The sequence below is a fragment of the Phymastichus coffea genome, unplaced genomic scaffold (genome assembly GCF_024137745.1).
Source record: "Phymastichus coffea isolate CEN01 unplaced genomic scaffold, Cenicafe_Pcof_1.1 PCOF00046, whole genome shotgun sequence".
Taxonomy (NCBI): Eukaryota; Metazoa; Arthropoda; class Insecta; order Hymenoptera; family Eulophidae; genus Phymastichus; species Phymastichus coffea.
In genome coordinates, this window is record NW_026706857.1 from 541929 (window position 1) to 557428 (window position 15500).

At 34.3% G+C, this 15500-nt stretch overlaps 7 protein-coding genes and 1 non-coding gene across 10 annotated transcripts; 2 read left to right on the top strand and 6 right to left on the bottom strand.

Moving 5' to 3' along the window:
• Window positions 1-94: 94 nt before the first annotated feature.
• LOC131664844 (putative malate dehydrogenase 1B) lies at window positions 95-2076 on the top strand. Its single transcript, XM_058936261.1, has 7 exons — window positions 95-241; window positions 309-521; window positions 566-879; window positions 951-1240; window positions 1303-1487; window positions 1546-1684; window positions 1743-2076. The coding sequence occupies exons 1-7, from the start codon at window positions 95-97 to the stop codon at window positions 1985-1987; spliced, it is 1533 nt and encodes a 510-aa protein (XP_058792244.1). The 3' UTR covers window positions 1988-2076.
• Window positions 2036-3890, top strand: LOC131664845 (protein AAR2 homolog). 2 transcript variants are annotated; one of them, XM_058936263.1, is made up of 6 exons: window positions 2036-2355; window positions 2423-2538; window positions 2636-2789; window positions 2873-3148; window positions 3212-3670; window positions 3778-3890. In XM_058936263.1, the coding sequence occupies exons 1-5, from the start codon at window positions 2168-2170 to the stop codon at window positions 3624-3626; spliced, it is 1149 nt and encodes a 382-aa protein (XP_058792246.1). In that variant the 5' UTR covers window positions 2036-2167; the 3' UTR covers window positions 3627-3670; window positions 3778-3890. The 2 variants fall into 2 exon arrangements, with proteins under 2 accessions (XP_058792246.1, XP_058792245.1); XM_058936262.1 differs by lacking the exon at window positions 3778-3890 and having other exon boundaries at window positions 3212-3774.
• Window positions 3870-3942, bottom strand: Trnav-aac (transfer RNA valine (anticodon AAC)). Its single transcript has one exon. It is a non-coding gene; the product is annotated as a tRNA-Val (tRNA).
• A 106-nt stretch (window positions 3943-4048) lies between these two features.
• On the bottom strand, window positions 4049-5203 carry LOC131664847 (uncharacterized). Its single transcript, XM_058936266.1, has 5 exons — window positions 5087-5203; window positions 4965-5006; window positions 4853-4873; window positions 4528-4642; window positions 4049-4435 (listed from the first exon to the last, which is right to left on the bottom strand). Exons 1-5 carry the CDS (start codon window positions 5171-5173, stop codon window positions 4371-4373), a joined length of 330 nt encoding a protein of 109 aa, XP_058792249.1. The 5' UTR covers window positions 5174-5203; the 3' UTR covers window positions 4049-4370.
• Window positions 5204-5605: 402 nt separating this feature from the next.
• LOC131664906 (uncharacterized) lies at window positions 5606-6861 on the bottom strand. The gene is made up of 2 exons (XM_058936358.1): window positions 6501-6861; window positions 5606-6353 (listed from the first exon to the last, which is right to left on the bottom strand). Exons 1-2 carry the CDS (start codon window positions 6829-6831, stop codon window positions 5764-5766), a joined length of 921 nt encoding a protein of 306 aa, XP_058792341.1. The 5' UTR covers window positions 6832-6861; the 3' UTR covers window positions 5606-5763.
• Window positions 6862-7438: 577 nt separating this feature from the next.
• On the bottom strand, window positions 7439-8753 carry LOC131664874 (uncharacterized). The gene is made up of 3 exons (XM_058936302.1): window positions 8562-8753; window positions 8084-8470; window positions 7439-8010 (listed from the first exon to the last, which is right to left on the bottom strand). The coding sequence occupies exons 1-3, from the start codon at window positions 8668-8670 to the stop codon at window positions 7589-7591; spliced, it is 918 nt and encodes a 305-aa protein (XP_058792285.1). The 5' UTR covers window positions 8671-8753; the 3' UTR covers window positions 7439-7588.
• An 881-nt stretch (window positions 8754-9634) lies between these two features.
• Window positions 9635-12028, bottom strand: LOC131664873 (speckle-type POZ protein-like). Of its 2 annotated transcripts, none has more exons than XM_058936300.1 (2): window positions 11474-12028; window positions 9635-10840 (listed from the first exon to the last, which is right to left on the bottom strand). In XM_058936300.1, the coding sequence occupies exon 2, from the start codon at window positions 10536-10538 to the stop codon at window positions 9810-9812; it is 729 nt and encodes a 242-aa protein (XP_058792283.1). In that variant the 5' UTR covers window positions 10539-10840; window positions 11474-12028; the 3' UTR covers window positions 9635-9809. The 2 variants fall into 2 exon arrangements, with proteins under 2 accessions (XP_058792283.1, XP_058792282.1); XM_058936299.1 differs by having other exon boundaries at window positions 9635-11385.
• Window positions 12029-12631: 603 nt separating this feature from the next.
• On the bottom strand, window positions 12632-14324 carry LOC131664905 (speckle-type POZ protein-like). The gene has a single exon (XM_058936356.1). The coding sequence runs from the start codon at window positions 14155-14157 to the stop codon at window positions 13129-13131; it is 1029 nt and encodes a 342-aa protein (XP_058792339.1). The 5' UTR covers window positions 14158-14324; the 3' UTR covers window positions 12632-13128.
• Between the last annotated feature and the right edge of the window lie 1176 nt (window positions 14325-15500).

Consider the following 15500-nt stretch of genomic DNA (forward strand, 5'->3'; position numbering starts at 1 on the left):
GCATAAGTTTTTTTAATTAACCAACTTCAAATATTTTTTCAACTAAACATGATACACCAGTTAACTTTATATATCCACTTCTTTTAGGATTATCATGTATTTGAACAAAGTAGTTACTGTTGTAGCTGGTTGCACAAAAAGTCGTGATTTTAATTATGCATGTTACATAACTGATAATTTATCCGAACTTTTGCCAAATTTTTCTGTTCATAAAATTGGAATACTGTTAACTGATTGGGAGGTAATTACTTTAAGATTAAACTGTATTTTATATTTAAGGATATTTACAAAAGACAAAATTTTAATAGACTTGGTTAGCAGACAAATGCCAAAATCATAAATGGTCACATACTTCTTCACCTTTGATATGGAGAGAAATAGGAGTATGTGGTGGAAGTTGCACTTATATTGGTGGACTTGAAGAATATAAAAATTTCATTCAACATTATTATGGTATAAATCCTGTGCTCTCAACATTGGACGAAAAAGTTCTGGATTTAAACCCATCATTAGTAATCTATGTTTATTTCAATGATTTTAATTGTATGAAATTGAATACTATGAGAAATTGTTATTTATTTTTGGCATAAAGTATGAGTTAAATGAAAGTAAGAACAATATTCTAAGAATTACAATCTATGGTGCTGGTAGATCTGTATGTCCAGATTTAGTTGCACAATTGGCCACTATAAAAGAAATAAATGAAGATGGTGTATCTATTCAATTACATGACAAAGCAGGACATTATTTCAAAATTAATGATATTATAGAAGATGCAGTAGCTATAGGTGGTGAATTACGTTCAATCAGAAATATTGAAAATCTATCTGATGGACTGAAAAATTGTAATGTTCTTATTGTCTTGGATTTAACACTCAGGTTTATATAATTTATTATATTTGAATGAATATTGAATAATTGCTAGATTTTTCGATTTTTCCAAACTTTAGAGAAGATCAAGACTCAATAAATGATTGGTTAAAAGAAAATTACAAATGTACAAAGAATGTAGCAGAACAAATTAATGTTCATGCACCTGCAGATATGAAAGTAATTTTTTGTTCGACTGGACCAGCATGTTTTTGTGCAAATGTCATGATGAAAGAAGCAACAAAGTTAAATAAAAATAACATTGTTGTTGTTAGTGCACACTGGGGTTTAGAAATGATATATGAGTTTACAAAATCCATTAATGTTAGTATCAAAGAATTTGGATGTCCTCCAATTTGGGGATTCTTAGGTTTGATATAAAGCTATTAACCGATAATATTACAGTTATTCATTGAATTTTATCTTGAATAGGTGTTAACTACTATGTTGATATGAGTCACACTTTACAAAGATGCAGTGTTTATGTACCAAATAAAAGAGCATTGAATTCATACAATAGTTCAAGTCTTTCTCTTGGAATAAAATATGAAGAAAATAGATGGTTTTCTTATTTGACTTTTGATAAGAAACCTCATGAAATACTTTCAAATAGAAAGGTGGTGTATTCAAAATGAAATATAAACTTCTTAATTTATTTTCAATTTGTTTTTTCAGGCAGTATGTTTATATCAAGTAGGTCGCACAGAAGATTTTCAAAAATGTAAAGCAATTTGTGATCTTTTGAAACTTTGGTATCAAAAAGATGTTTCATTGATTGGTGACGAAATTATTACTTTAGGAGTTGCATCAAATGGTTATAAACTTTGCTACATTAATTCGGCATTTCCATAACACATGATTTATTGTTCCAGGAACATTTCATTTCCCAGAAAATTTATTTTTCTCACAACCTGTGTATTTAAAAGTGCAAGCTGATAATTCTCGCGTGTGGGTTCCTTATTCTGAATTTCCTTTGCCAGCAGACATGAAAGCAATTTTACAAAATTTCATTGATACTGCAATAAATATTTTGCAAACTATGAATTTATTTGATGGCAAATTTAGTGTAGATTTGAAATTTCCGCGTAAAGCGTCAGTCATAAATAAAGTAAAATGATCCTAACCTATGTGATACTTATCTCTTAAGTTTTGTTTACAACTTATGTAGTGATCAACGTAAACGTTTGATATGGATTTTATAATAAATTATCAATTATAAATAAATTAACACTTAAACAAAACTTAAAAATTGCAATTTGGCTTCTTTGCTGAAGTTTTGATATTTAATTTAATAAAAATGGAAAGTGAAGACATAGAAATCGATCCAGAACTTGCAAAACGTTTGTTAGTTGAAGGAGGCACTTTAGTTCTTCTTGATATACCAACAGGAACTGAAATTGGTATGGACATTAAATCATGGAACAGTGGTGAAAATTTCAAGGGAATAAAAATGATTCCTCCAGGATTTCATTTTATTCATTACAGGTTAACGTTTTAGCAGACGAAAAGGTTTCAAATTCTAAACATTAAGTTTTAATTATCACATTTTTAGCGCTATAGATGAATATGGGGAATCAGCTCCAAGAATTGGATTTTTTCATTTTTTTAAAAGATCAGAGTTTGTTGTTAAGCGATGGGATCTAAAACTCGAAGATCTTAGTCGTGAATGTATGTTTTTTTTATTAAAGACTGCAAACAATTTGTGGTATATCATTGATAGTTTCTACTACATAATCCATTAAAAATCATTCATATCAATTTGAAGCTGCTCCTCCAGGAACTATTGAAACTCTGAAGTGTAATCTAAAGGAGCTGGATAGATTCTTAGGACCATATCCTTACGATATTTGGAATAGTTGGAAAGATCTTACAAATAAAATTGATGTATCTATAGTAGAGAGATGCAAACCTGAATGTGGGTCGGTAGGAAAAAAACATGTTACTCCATATTTATTAGTACAAAATTTAAATTATTTCATCAAGCAATAAACATTGTTTACAGGTTTGTGCAATCTGCATTAGAGTTAGTCAATTGTGACAATGCATCAAGACCAAAAGGTGGCGAAACAAGCAGAAAACGAAAAAGGGGAGCTGGTCTTACACTTGAAGAAAAAGAAAAAAATTTATTGCCAGATTTAAAACCAAAAGCAGGCACTGAATTAAGGTTGACTCCATTACCTAATAAATTTTATCCTGATGATGCTACACCAGCAGATATTACAAGACATTCATTGGATACTAGTTATGCAGTTGATATATTATTCTGTCAATTAAAAGAGTAAGGACTTTATTTTAAAATGTTATTAATAAATACAGTCTATTATTACTTTTCATTTTTCAGCCCTATAGAAATAATTGGTGAAATGCAGCTAGCATTTGTATGTTTCTTAGCTGGTCAAAGTTTAGAAGCATTTGAACATTGGAAAGGACTTGTGTCATTGATATGTAAAGCAGATTCATTAATATCAAAGAGAAGAAATGTATTTTTTGAGTTCTTGAAAGTATTAGAAGTTCAGCTAGCATTCGTACCAGAAGATGTACTTTGTGATATTGTAGCCAGTAATAATTTTGTTTATCATAATTTGCGCATATTGTTTGCTAATATCGAATTGAACTCGGATATTGACGATCGTCTGAAATCGTATGCAAATAGAATGAAAGAGAGATTGACTGCTAAGTTTTTGTGGGATTTCAAAAATTTGCAAGAAGAAGAAGACGACGAAGCGCCTGTGGTAGTCTCGTTACAAGACGACTAACAAGGAATCATATCTTTTTATGTGAAAAAAATAATACGTTCTGAGTAAACAATTTTTTTAATTTCATGTTATAATTAATTAAAAGAATAAATTAACATTTTTATCATAAACAGTTAAAATTGTTATATCAAAAAGTACCTATCATTTACAGATAAAATATGGAAGATACATTTTCACCTTGTATAAAAAATGGTAATTATCTAAAAATGTAAAAAATATTTATGTGGATTATAAAACAAAAAATGTTTCCGCCCGGGATCGAACCGGGGACCTTCCGCGTGTTAGGCGGATGTGATAACCACTACACCACGGAAACCCGTAAAATCTAAAGTTGTTATTCACTTCTAACCTAACGAAGTCAAGTCATGAAGTCATGAGCTATAGTAATCCAATGAAACGTATGTTATTCAGCCTAGTTTACATGCAGTTATGTTAATTTATATCCATATTTTTAAGAGATTCAAATTCTTATGTAAAAATATATATAAACTGTTTTTATATCACTTATGTTTATTCTAAATTTAAATAAGCAATAATATATAACTATTCGTGTAAATATTATATTACTTTGCATTTACAGATTAAAAACAGTTATTCAAATGAACGAATTGTTTAATTTATTAAATAACAAATAGCCGATATATAAAATATATATTTTTATACATATGAACGCAGTTTCAGTACATATGTCAGAATATTCACTCATATTCATGACGATTTTTTTCGTTCTACTCTAAATGCAAACTAATCTGCTAACATAAATTGCAAAAATTTGGAATTCATAAATAAAGGCATCCGTTTTTTAGGTGCTGTAAGTAAAATATATAAATATAGAATATAAATAAATAGTGAAATATAAGAAAAGCTTATTTTTGTTCGATTTATTCTAAGATACACTTACATGGGGTCATCATTACTGCACCAGGCATTTCTTTGTCTGGAGATTTTGGTTTTTTCTTCATATTTGCTTTCGTTAAGAGTTTTACAGTGCACGTGCCCATTGCTGAGTGAGAATCCTTAAAAATGCATAAACTTTGGTTAAATGCTTACGTATCGTTTTACAATTACGGTCAATATCGTGCAAGATGATTTATTTGATTGCGTTATTTATTAGCATTTATTAAAAAAATGAAAAAATTAGTATTCCGTCAAACAAAACAATTATACAATATTTTTAGAAAATTAATCATAATCTGCAAATTTCGTGAATATAAAAATAGGTTTACCTTGGTTTCACGTTTTACTCTCTGTCAAAAATAAATATCACCTATTACATTTCTAAATTAAGTGTAGTTTACTCTAGTATGGAAAAAATATTTTTTTGCATAGTTGACTTACGGGTCGAGGAGGTCGATGAGGTATAGGAGGTCTAGGTCGTTGCTGTGAGAGTGTTAAATTGTCAAGTCGATTATTCAAAAAGTATACAAAAATAAGTAAGTACGAATTTATACAGATTGTACCGGGGTCTCGGGTTTCGGGCGATGACGTCGAGCTGAAATTAACGTTATGCACACCATCAAAATTAGAAAGAGTAGTATAATTTTCATTTTTCACTGACTAAATCTAGGAACTTGTTATAATCGTACAAACGACCGTCCAGAAGCGACTAGTTCGTTTATGCGACATGAACTCGTTTTATAGACTGCTTCATTAAAACTTACCAATAATAAAAAAAAATAAATGTCTTCTACATGTAATTATTCCTGATTATGCAGATCAATTTATTTGATTCTAAGCTTTTTCAAAAGTAAACGACTTTTACTTGCATCGGCGTAATCGCCAATTAGTTCGGGCGCATCATTAACTACTGCAGTAGAATTACGGTTAAAAGATTCGCGTCTAACGTCGATTTCAATTTAAAAGTGAAGTATGTTTTAAAGCATACCATCAGAAAGCATTTATCAATTATTCGCCACATCGAAATTGATAAAGAGAAAGTTTATCCATAATTACGCAGTGAATTCCGAAAAACGTTAGAATAACTTGAAACTGATGCGATAACATGTTTTATTCAACAAAATTACATGAGAAATGCAGTGTCCTCTTGGCAACAATTCGTAAGCCCCGACATGAACGAAAGCTCTTGAGTCTCCTTGCGCTTCTGATTGCGTAAAGCAAACTACAATGCTTCGCATGTTCAAGCGCTTGCAGGCGTGGAAGCGGCCGCCGGAAGGGTAGAAGTGGCAGCGACAACAGTAGAGGAAGGAGCTGCAGTAACGGTCGTAGCAGCGCTCGTGGCAACACTCCCAACAGTAGCGATTCCAGCCGCGGCGGCTAATATTTCATTGTTCAGCCTGTCCTCGACGCACTTGTCGACCGCTTCGTTTGTTTTCTCGACGGCCTTGTCGTCGATGCAAGCCCTTGTCACATTGAACACGTGTTTCAGCTCGCGCAGCTTGGGCTCGTTCGCTTTGTCGTCTTTACTCTTGCTCCACTCGACAGCCTCCATCGTTTGCTTGTAGTTCATGGGATTGTTGTACAGGTTGAGGCGGCGTAGCGACGCGGGAAGTTGTTTGACGAAGTCAGCGGGCACGGAGACCAACTCGTTGCCGCGGAGATCTAAATTGATCAGCGCTGGAACTAGTTTTAAGAAGGCGATTTCGACGCTTTGGATACGGTTAAATGCCAGGTTGAGCTCCAAAAGCTTCGAGCTATCTTTGAACCAGACCGACTTGATGCTAGTAAGCTCGTTTTGCGGAAGGATCAGACCCTTTAATTCTTTCAGCCCTGAAATACAATCGATCTTTTATTGGGTGTTTCAACGTTAATCAGTGCGCAGTTTTCATTGTCATGTGTAGCTACTGTTTTGCTAAATCGTTCAATGTTCTTTTGATTCGACTCCTGAGTTCTCCATTTTACTCAAATAAGACTCACCTCTGAAAGCATTGTCTTCGATTTCAGCGAGCTTACTACCCCAGATCTCAATTTTGATTAGCTTATCGGCAAACTTGGCAAACTGATCGTTGCTCAATTTGGGAACTTGTGACATCGACATCCATACTTGCGTGATATTCCGTTTTGGCGCTTTCTCCAAATCTCCAGCGAAATCTTTACTTTGCACGCACACCCATATCGAGTAATTACCAGGTTGCTGCAGCGCTTCGGTGCTTTCTTGACTTTTGGGTGGATTTTTACGGTAGCAAAAACCATTCGCGTAGTTGGCTAATGCTGCCACAATGACAACGACGACGGCGAGCCGTTGCATTTTGTCGTCAAACTGAGCCCTCGGCCCGATTAGCTTGACGTTTTATACGGCGACAATAGGACACAATTCGAAGTGTATGTAGCGACATTGTACGTGTAGATATATGCACGCCAATCCACGATAATAGGAGCGTAGATTGAGGGGGAGACGAATATTCGCTGTGCTTCACTACCGAGTTTTATGTCATTGGATCGAAGGTGCAAGATAACGCGTAGATCGAATTTTATCAAAGGAATTCATTCGTAATACGCCTCAATCAGGTCGGCGGTTGCGATGGTTTTGCGCGAGCTTTTCTTCGTATGCAACATCTTTTGATTGGCTACGTTACTTGCTAGATCGGTGCCATGAGGTGATATGTGCTTGAATGAGTGCAAAATACGGGGATTAAATGGCAATGGAACGAATCATACTTTGTTAAAGTTTGTATCCTTGCTTTTTATGATAGGATGTTAACGATGTGCGTAATTTGATAGTTACAATGAATGAAACTTCAATCACGTTGAACTCAGAATGGGCAGGGAAAGTTTAATCCAAGAATAATTTTCAATAAAGTAAAATTAATGATCAAAGAAATGAAATTCGGTTGAGATAAAGTAACAATTCTGATTCAATTACTTAAAAATAAAATTGAAGCAACTTTATTCGTCTTTATTCAAATCCAATACACATCTTCATTACCTAAATTATATTATAGGTGTCAAAGCACTTGTCGAAATATCTAGTGTACAATAACCGTTAAATGTGGAGTAATTGGACGTTACGTAGAAACTGGATCAGTAGGCTTCTCGCCTTCTAGCATTTTCGGATATTCGATGGATTTAGTTAATTTAGTCTGCACGCAATCATCCAGTTCAGTTGGGTCGTCCTTCTTCACAATACTACCTTGGCACTCTTTGACCAATTTAATGGTCTCACGAATTCCATCTATCGACGAATAGGAATTTTTGACAATGCTCGGATAAGCATTAGCATAATCGATGACTTTGACTCCGTCACTCCAGTCGTAGGGGTTCCATTGAAGACCAACTTTTTTAAGCTTCGGCCATTTGGCTTTCATAGCCTCCACGTCGAATTTGGTGAGTAGGTTTTCGGAAATCTCGAACTCCACAATAAGTGGGATTTGATCGAAGATGGTAGTGTCAAATTCGCGAATTTTGTTACCACTGAAGTCAAGGCTCTCTGGACAAATCAATAAATTACAGTCAACGTCATTTTTTGCACATGAAACAGAGTTTTCGAAGATAATATTTACCTAATTTTGCAAGATCCGTGAACCAGGACTTTTTTACCTCAGTCAGCTGATTCCGACGTAGTATGAGCGCCTTCACTTCCGTAAGCCCTTTGAAAGCTTCCTCGTGCACAGTTTCGAGTCCACAGTGTACAATGCTGATACCGAGAGCTTTGGTTCCAAGCTTTTGAAAAGAATCCTTTTCAATCTTCGGTACTTTGCTATCTCGGAACGAAACGTTCACAAGTTTGGTGACGTTAACAGGCAACCTGTCGAGATCTGTCTGGAAGTCCTGGCTACGTACGCAACTATAGGCGTCATGTTCGCTGGGGGACGTCGTCACGCTACGTTCAAGGATGCAAGCAGCTCGAACCGCATCGAAGGAGGTGCAGAATAGGGCCAAAGCCAACGCTGTTTCGTAACAATTGATCAAACAATTAAGACGAATTACCAATGGAAAAGAAAGAGTTATCGACTTGTCGCGAAATAATTTTGACAATACCTGTGAACACAGCCGGTGCAACAGACATCGCCGTGACTGATGTACGCTGTACGTGTTCAGTATCACAACTGCACTGGTGCTTACTGGCGTGCTCGCATATTGTCGGCATCAATTTATAGGTCGAACGAGGTACAATCAGTGGAGTGAGGAACCTGTCCGAGTTTGCTCCGTCGTTGCGCTGCTGTTGTCCAATGCTTTGGAGCTCTCTGACGTTTATTCGAATATTGTGCGAGCGTATTGCGTGCCATTGTTAGGGACTCACTGCCGGTATATATAAGCTTCTTATACTTTCGGATCACTACGAATGTCTGCGACTACGATGATTCTTTCGTCAATAGATATGCGAAAAATACATTTTATTAGCTTGTTATTTGCCAAATGTGTTTTGACAGTGTTATATGCTTGTATTTATATTATCTTAATTATTTCTTTGTTTTGTTTATCTGAATGAATTGGTTCAGACTCACTTTTACGACATGCCAATTGTACAAATGAAAAGGATATGAAATAAAATATTGAAGTAGTTACTGAATTATATTTAATGTTTAAAAATTAAATTAATTTTCAGATTAATCGTTTTAAAGGAATAATATTAAATCATTCATTTTTAGAACGTCGCGCAACCATAGTTGATCTAGTTAGCTTTATCTTTGTACTGAGTTCGCAGATATTTAGTTTGTAATATTTTAGAACCATTTTTAGGAACGAACTTTACATTCACAATCACACTGGATAGATAAGAAGCTTAAAAATTCTACCTAAACAACGAAAATAAAAAAAAAATTTGTATGATCAGTGCCGCACGGCGGGAATAAACTTAAGTTATATACGTAAACTTTATATATATATATATATATAACAATAGTCCAATGAAAGAAAAGGAGAGACAGAGCTAGAACCAATAGCAGTGTTGCGAGAGTGGAAGCACGCAGTAGGTGCTCGTATATTACCTACTTGTTTAATATTCAAATTCTAAAATAAATTTTTATATATATTTAATCAAAGTTAAAGAAAGGAATTTGTTAAATAGGAATAAATGATTCAAGAACTTAAAATAGAAATTCCAACGATTTTATTCATAATTCAACTTATATAAATAGCTTTAACTAGATATTACTTGTCAAGCATGTATCAAAACATTGTGTGGAATAAAATAACTACATACACACACACACATGCATATTGTACAAATATTCTTTATTAAAAAAAATGTTAAACTATAAAAGAAGTTTTCTTCAATTGCACGTTTCATTTTACAAAGTATGATAACATTTCTGACAAATCTACATCATCTCTTTTTGCCATAGTTTTAAATCCAGAAGTCTTTATTACGTCTTTTTGGTTTTCTGCCATGAAATTTAGACATTTATTTTTTAATTGTTTTGCATTACAGATATTAGCAATGGTAAAAATTTCTGCTACATTTTCAATGGAAACACTTTCCCAGAGAATGATTTCACATTTTTGTTTTAAATCTATAATATTATATTTTTCAGATGCTTGCATCACTTGAAGAGCATTATCTTGATGTAAATTTACTTGTCCGGTATAAATAAAACTGAGAAGTTGGTACATTGTTTTACCATCAATATCAGAGATATCAACCTTGTTTTCCCTTCTCTCTAACATATCACTATCAAACATTGCTGCAAAAATGTTACAGCGTGCTGCTAATATAACTTTATGAACTTCAAATCTTTGACCACAAGAAGCTGTGATTATAAAATCACTGTATTTTTTACTCTTAAACAAATCTTCTAGATCTAATATAATTCTGCATCCAACCTCATTAGAAGCTACAGTTTTGTTTTGTAAAGTATTGTTTATTCCTGTGGGTATTATGAATTCGAAACATATTGTTAACGCATTGTTGTTTAATAGATTGTTTCCACTTGCCATGATTTCATTATGTTTTAAAAATTCAAACCAATCTATTATTGTACTACGATTATCAAGATAACACCATTTTTTAAACATTTTATAAACTTCTGATTGATTGTTGAGCACTGAAATTTGTACGTGTATTTGAATATTTTGAGTATTGAGATTATGCTTGAAACAAATACTGAGGTTTAATTCTTTCTGGAGTAATAACTCATTAAACTGATTTAGCGTCTGTTTATGGCATATTTTTATATTACATTTTAAATTGCGATCTAATATTTTAATCGAAAATTCAGGTGTTGTTAAATCATTTTTTGAAGTTTCTGGCCAATAGTGAAAATTTTCTATTTTCCACGTGTATTTATGCTCTACGGCTTGCAGTGTCGACAGGCATCCTATAGTCAAAGTACTCATTATGTTATTGCTATCCAAAGGTATTCCAAATGTCGACAGAAGTCTACAACAATCGGTAATCGTCTCTAAAATATTTCTCAACATGGCTGGCTTAGAAAATAAGCTCAGCTGATTTAATATGCTATAAGATAATAACATATTAGATAATGTTCAATCAATTTGTATCTCGCTAAGTTTGATGAAATTATTCCGTCTTCTTGTAACTTTGTAAAGTTTTGTAGTCAATATATCATTCAATCAATGGAAAAATAAGGCAAAAGAGTACGCGATGATTTTCAATAATTTCTTTTCCTCGTGTTTTCTCTTTAGGTATGATCTATTGCTCGATTTGGCGCTCGCCTCACCTTGCAACTTCCGATCGTTAGTTCATACAGGTAGGTTTAATGGGTAAGTTTAATGAAACCAGTAAAAATTAAATATCACTTTATAAGTGGCAATCAATATTCTGGTTAGTATTGAAATAATAATATTCTGCTTTGCACATTTTATGAATCTTAAGTTTCCAAAACTTCTGACACGATTAGTGCTATTTTAAATATATTTTAGGTTAGGTTGAGAGATAATTTATGACAAATTCATATTTGATGAGAAATCTAGTAACAGCTATTACTTACTAAGCTATAATCTACTATCTCTCTTTTAGGCTCTCTCCAGATAAGATCCGAGGGTCAGAAAACCGCGCGGTATTTTGCCATGTTTCGCTCTGTTCTAATCATGGAGACTATATACAGGAGTTGAAGCACAATGTACATATAAGCCGTCGGCGTTAGAAAGTGCCCAAAATACTCATCGTGTAACTATTGAAACGGGTGCCATCTTCCAGTGGAGCCGCAAATAATGTTATCGACGGTATATAGTCTCCATGGTTCTAATAGTTAGCAATCTGGGCAGTGGGCACTATCGTTGTGATATATCAGGGTCAGAACGGGAAGAACGATCGAGGCCTCGATTCGCCCAAGATACGTAAAATACCATGATTACACTTACTCCCGGAATAAACGTATCATAACCTTCAATAATATAGCGTTATGATACGTTTGTTCTGGGAGTGTGTGTTCGTTTGAGGTATGCGAGAAATAATAGTAACTTTCTGTTGTTGGCACTATCAAACTTTTTAGCGATTTGTACGCGTTTGTACGCCGTTGTACGCACGCGTATGCGCATATGTGGCGAGGGCCTAGAGAGAGCCTAGAAATTTGTAATAAGTCTGAAGTGTCTGAACTATTTTGAAATTGTAAAAAATTATTTATCTTTGTTTAAATTATACATAAAGTATCGTCTTACCTACATATGATGTTGTTGATCTTGCTATTTATCTTTATCTATAATGTGATGCTGAATACAACATAACTTCAGATTGTCAATGAATTGTAATAGGATCCTTTGAACATATGTCCACTTGCGTTGGGGATCATCGGTTTTGCCACTTTTTTTACGTTGCGGTCGTTGCGTTGGTAATGATAGTGACGGCGTCTCTTGTTTACTCTCTACCTTATCCGTCTTGAATTCTATTTCATTAATTTTTCTATAAAATAATTTGATACGATTTAGAATTGCAAAATAAAAATCTATTTCACCGCATTTTAGTCTACAAGAATATGAATTTCATAGGAAAAGTTTTGCACCACAGATCATATAACAGGTGGACGACTATAGCAAAATAGATTCAATTGAATTAAAAAAAGAGTCGCTTTAATAGTATTTTCGATACTCCGTGCGCAAAATGTGTCTTTTCCGCACGCTCGGCAGAAAACGTGCGTTGAAAATCGCACTTTCCACATGTCGTATCAAAAAATATGGTACGGCACATGTTCGGGAAAGTAGATATTTTTGCCTCGTGTGGCGTTTACGCCCGAGCGAAGCGAAGTACTTGTATCGTCACGAAACAGCAACTTCTTGAAATGGACGCTAAGCTAGACCCTTCTTGCTGGAAACCGTCGAGGTAAAGTGTAATAATGACGCTATTTATTGTGAGAATGCATCGTTGTTTATTTGTTCACTTATTATTTCTTTATAAATAATTTCAATAACAGTTGCATTATTGACATGTATATAAGATTTCTAGATTTGTTTCGTGGAATAATAATTAATGTTTATTTTTAATCGTGTAAGACGTTCATTGCAGATCGCGTGCTCTTAATAATATTATATAAGTTTATTTCAATCAAATTAATTAATAAATTGTAAAAGATTGGTTCTCTTCAATGACGTATCACACTTCTGGAAGAATCGGTAAAGGTGAGTGCTCTGTGCTAAAAGATGAGCGACATTATCGTTGACCTAATGTTTTAATTATTTCCGCTAAGACGTGCACTTGCACAATAGATTCGAATCCCGACGTGTCGACTACTTCTGCGATGTGTGCTCTAATGAAATTCATTGCTCGTGTTTTCAAGCTAGCAACGTTATGACGATCGGCAATTACTAGTACTTCAGCGACATTTTCTACTGATATGTTGTCACTCAATAGTTGAACGCAATGTTCTTTCAAGCCTTCAATTTGGTATTTGTCCGCGGCGATGAGAAGATCGCTCGTCGATTTGTCGGTGATTTCAATGCGATCTGCGTAAATAAATCTAAGCATCTCTTTCAACACATTAAACTCAACATCTTTTATATCTACCGCATTCTGCTGTCGCTCCATCGTATCGTGTTCGAACATCGCCGCGAAAATCGGACTTCTCGCGGTTAAGATGCTTTTGTGGGCGTGCAAAGCTCTACCGCAAGCTGCGCTTAATTTTACATCGCCAAGTCGTTGGTCAAGAAACAGCTGTTCGAAATGGCTGAGCACATTCTGAGCTACATTGTCGCGCGTTTGGGGTGTGTCGTCACTTGAAACCTCATCGATGCCCGTCACGATTGCGACCTCGCACTGGAGCTTCAGTGAGTCGTTGACAAGTAAGTTCAACGAGTTATCTCTAATCAATTCATTTTTGATAAACGACGGAAAGCCCCAGCTCGAATAATTTTTATTGTACTGGCATTCTTCGCTCTCTTCCATAAACTTCGTGCCATCATTGGTCAAAACTGAAAGTGTGTATTTACCGTCCAATTGATGTTCAGTACCAGATTTTCGGTAAAGATATACGGACAAAAAGTCTTTGTAATTTTCGTTGATGCCCTGCAAGTATAATCTTAGGCACCATTTTGCATCGCTATTCTTGCCTATGCTAAAGCACGGAGATTCAAGCTCTTCTCCGGTTTTTCTGCGCAAGTAACTAAAGTTTTGTATAGTCCATGAATAATTGCACTTGGTAACCAACACACGTGTTACACCCCACTTTTCTATTGCTTGCATTGTGGTCACTAATTCAACTTAATTTTAATTTTCACGCCAACATTTTAATGTCTTGTAATCTAACGCTACGAGAAATCGTCTTGTTCTTAATGTACAATATCCTGAATGGAGAACAAGAGATGTAAGAAGTTCGACTGAAAAGAATAACGAAACAGAAATCGTGTGAGTATGTACTATTAGCGCTCCAGTTGACAACTGACTGCTGATCCAGTCATTTGGAACAAGAGCCTTCCGCTTTGTCAATAGAACCTAGCAATAAAGCGTGAGAATATGTATTATGCGGATACATGAGTGGCGTTTTCAGAGCTGGATTTTAATATGCGTATTGAATGATTCATTGTAGGTAGACGACAAAAAATGCGAACTTATATTTAAATAAAAATTATATTTGTCTCTCTCATGGTGAAAATGAAATTTCTTTTTGACAATAATATCCCAATATCTTTTTGAGAATGACTTTTCTTCTAATTCTACATAATTAAATAATACAATACTTAACATTTTTTGTTTTATTTGTTCAATACAATACAATTTTGGATACTAATCAACAACATATAATAAAATTAATCAACAGTATCCAATTTCATGTCATTTTTTGCAGTCTTCGAAAAATTTCGAATAAATTAGTATCCCGATTCGAGGCCAAAGTTTGAAATGCTGAAGTCTTTATTACTTGTTCCATATTTTGATCGATAAAATTCAGACATGCAATTTTCAACAAGTTAGCGTTATGTAAATCAGTCATAACAAATATTTCCACAGCATTGTCCACGCTTATGCTTTCCGAAAGGACGCTTTCACACAATTGTTTCAAGTCTTCAACGGCATATTTATTGGCTGCTCGAAAAATATCTATAGCATTGCTTACTGTGAGCGACTCAATGTTGCCCGTATAAATCTTATGCAGCAGCTCGTGCATTATCTTGCCATCGACATTAGCATCCCTGACGCTATTTTCCTTATTTTCCAGCATATAATTCTGGAACATCGTTGTGAATACGATACTTCTCGCTGCTAGTATATTTTTGTGAACTTGAAATTCTATTCCGTCTGAAGATATAACAGTGAGGTTGGACAATTTTTTGCTTCGGAATAATTGTTTTAAATCCGACAGAATTTTACAATTTGGCTTGTGCAGAAGTCGCAAATCGTTGGATTTCCGTAAAATGTTGTTTTGTCCGAAGAATGTTAAAAATTCACAATGTATCGTCAAAGTATCTGACAGAAGTAAATTCTTTTGGTCATTTGAAACTGAGCTATGTGTTAAAAAATTCTCCCAACGCGCGATTTCATTATTGTGCTTATTTTTATGTGTAACTTGAATCGATTTTTCAAATTTTTTG

Coding starts and splice junctions, on each gene's coding strand:
- LOC131664844 (XM_058936261.1), top strand. CDS start 95: ATGTATTTGAACAAAGTAGTTACTGTTGTAGCTGGTTGCACAAAAAGT. Junction 1,488..1,545: donor AAATACTTTCAAATAGAAAG/GTGGTGTATTCA, acceptor TTGTTTTTTCAG/GCAGTATGTTTATATCAAGT. Junction 1,685..1,742: donor TTTAGGAGTTGCATCAAATG/GTTATAAACTTT, acceptor TTATTGTTCCAG/GAACATTTCATTTCCCAGAA.
- LOC131664845 (XM_058936263.1), top strand. CDS start 2,168: ATGGAAAGTGAAGACATAGAAATCGATCCAGAACTTGCAAAACGTTTG. Junction 2,356..2,422: donor TTTCATTTTATTCATTACAG/GTTAACGTTTTA, acceptor TCACATTTTTAG/CGCTATAGATGAATATGGGG. Junction 2,539..2,635: donor CGAAGATCTTAGTCGTGAAT/GTATGTTTTTTT, acceptor ATCAATTTGAAG/CTGCTCCTCCAGGAACTATT.
- LOC131664847 (XM_058936266.1), bottom strand. CDS start 5,173: ATGAAAATTATACTACTCTTTCTAATTTTGATGGTGTGCATAACGTTA. Junction 5,007..5,086: donor GCCCGAAACCCGAGACCCCG/GTACAATCTGTA, acceptor ACACTCTCACAG/CAACGACCTAGACCTCCTAT. Junction 4,643..4,852: donor GAGTAAAACGTGAAACCAAG/GTAAACCTATTT, acceptor TGCATTTTTAAG/GATTCTCACTCAGCAATGGG.
- LOC131664906 (XM_058936358.1), bottom strand. CDS start 6,831: ATGCAACGGCTCGCCGTCGTCGTTGTCATTGTGGCAGCATTAGCCAAC. Junction 6,354..6,500: donor CGAAGACAATGCTTTCAGAG/GTGAGTCTTATT, acceptor ATTGTATTTCAG/GGCTGAAAGAATTAAAGGGT.
- LOC131664874 (XM_058936302.1), bottom strand. CDS start 8,670: ATGCCGACAATATGCGAGCACGCCAGTAAGCACCAGTGCAGTTGTGAT. Junction 8,471..8,561: donor TGCACCGGCTGTGTTCACAG/GTATTGTCAAAA, acceptor GTTACGAAACAG/CGTTGGCTTTGGCCCTATTC. Junction 8,011..8,083: donor CACGGATCTTGCAAAATTAG/GTAAATATTATC, acceptor TGATTTGTCCAG/AGAGCCTTGACTTCAGTGGT.
- LOC131664873 (XM_058936299.1), bottom strand. CDS start 10,997: ATGTTATTATCTTATAGCATATTAAATCAGCTGAGCTTATTTTCTAAG.
- LOC131664905 (XM_058936356.1), bottom strand. CDS start 14,157: ATGCAAGCAATAGAAAAGTGGGGTGTAACACGTGTGTTGGTTACCAAG.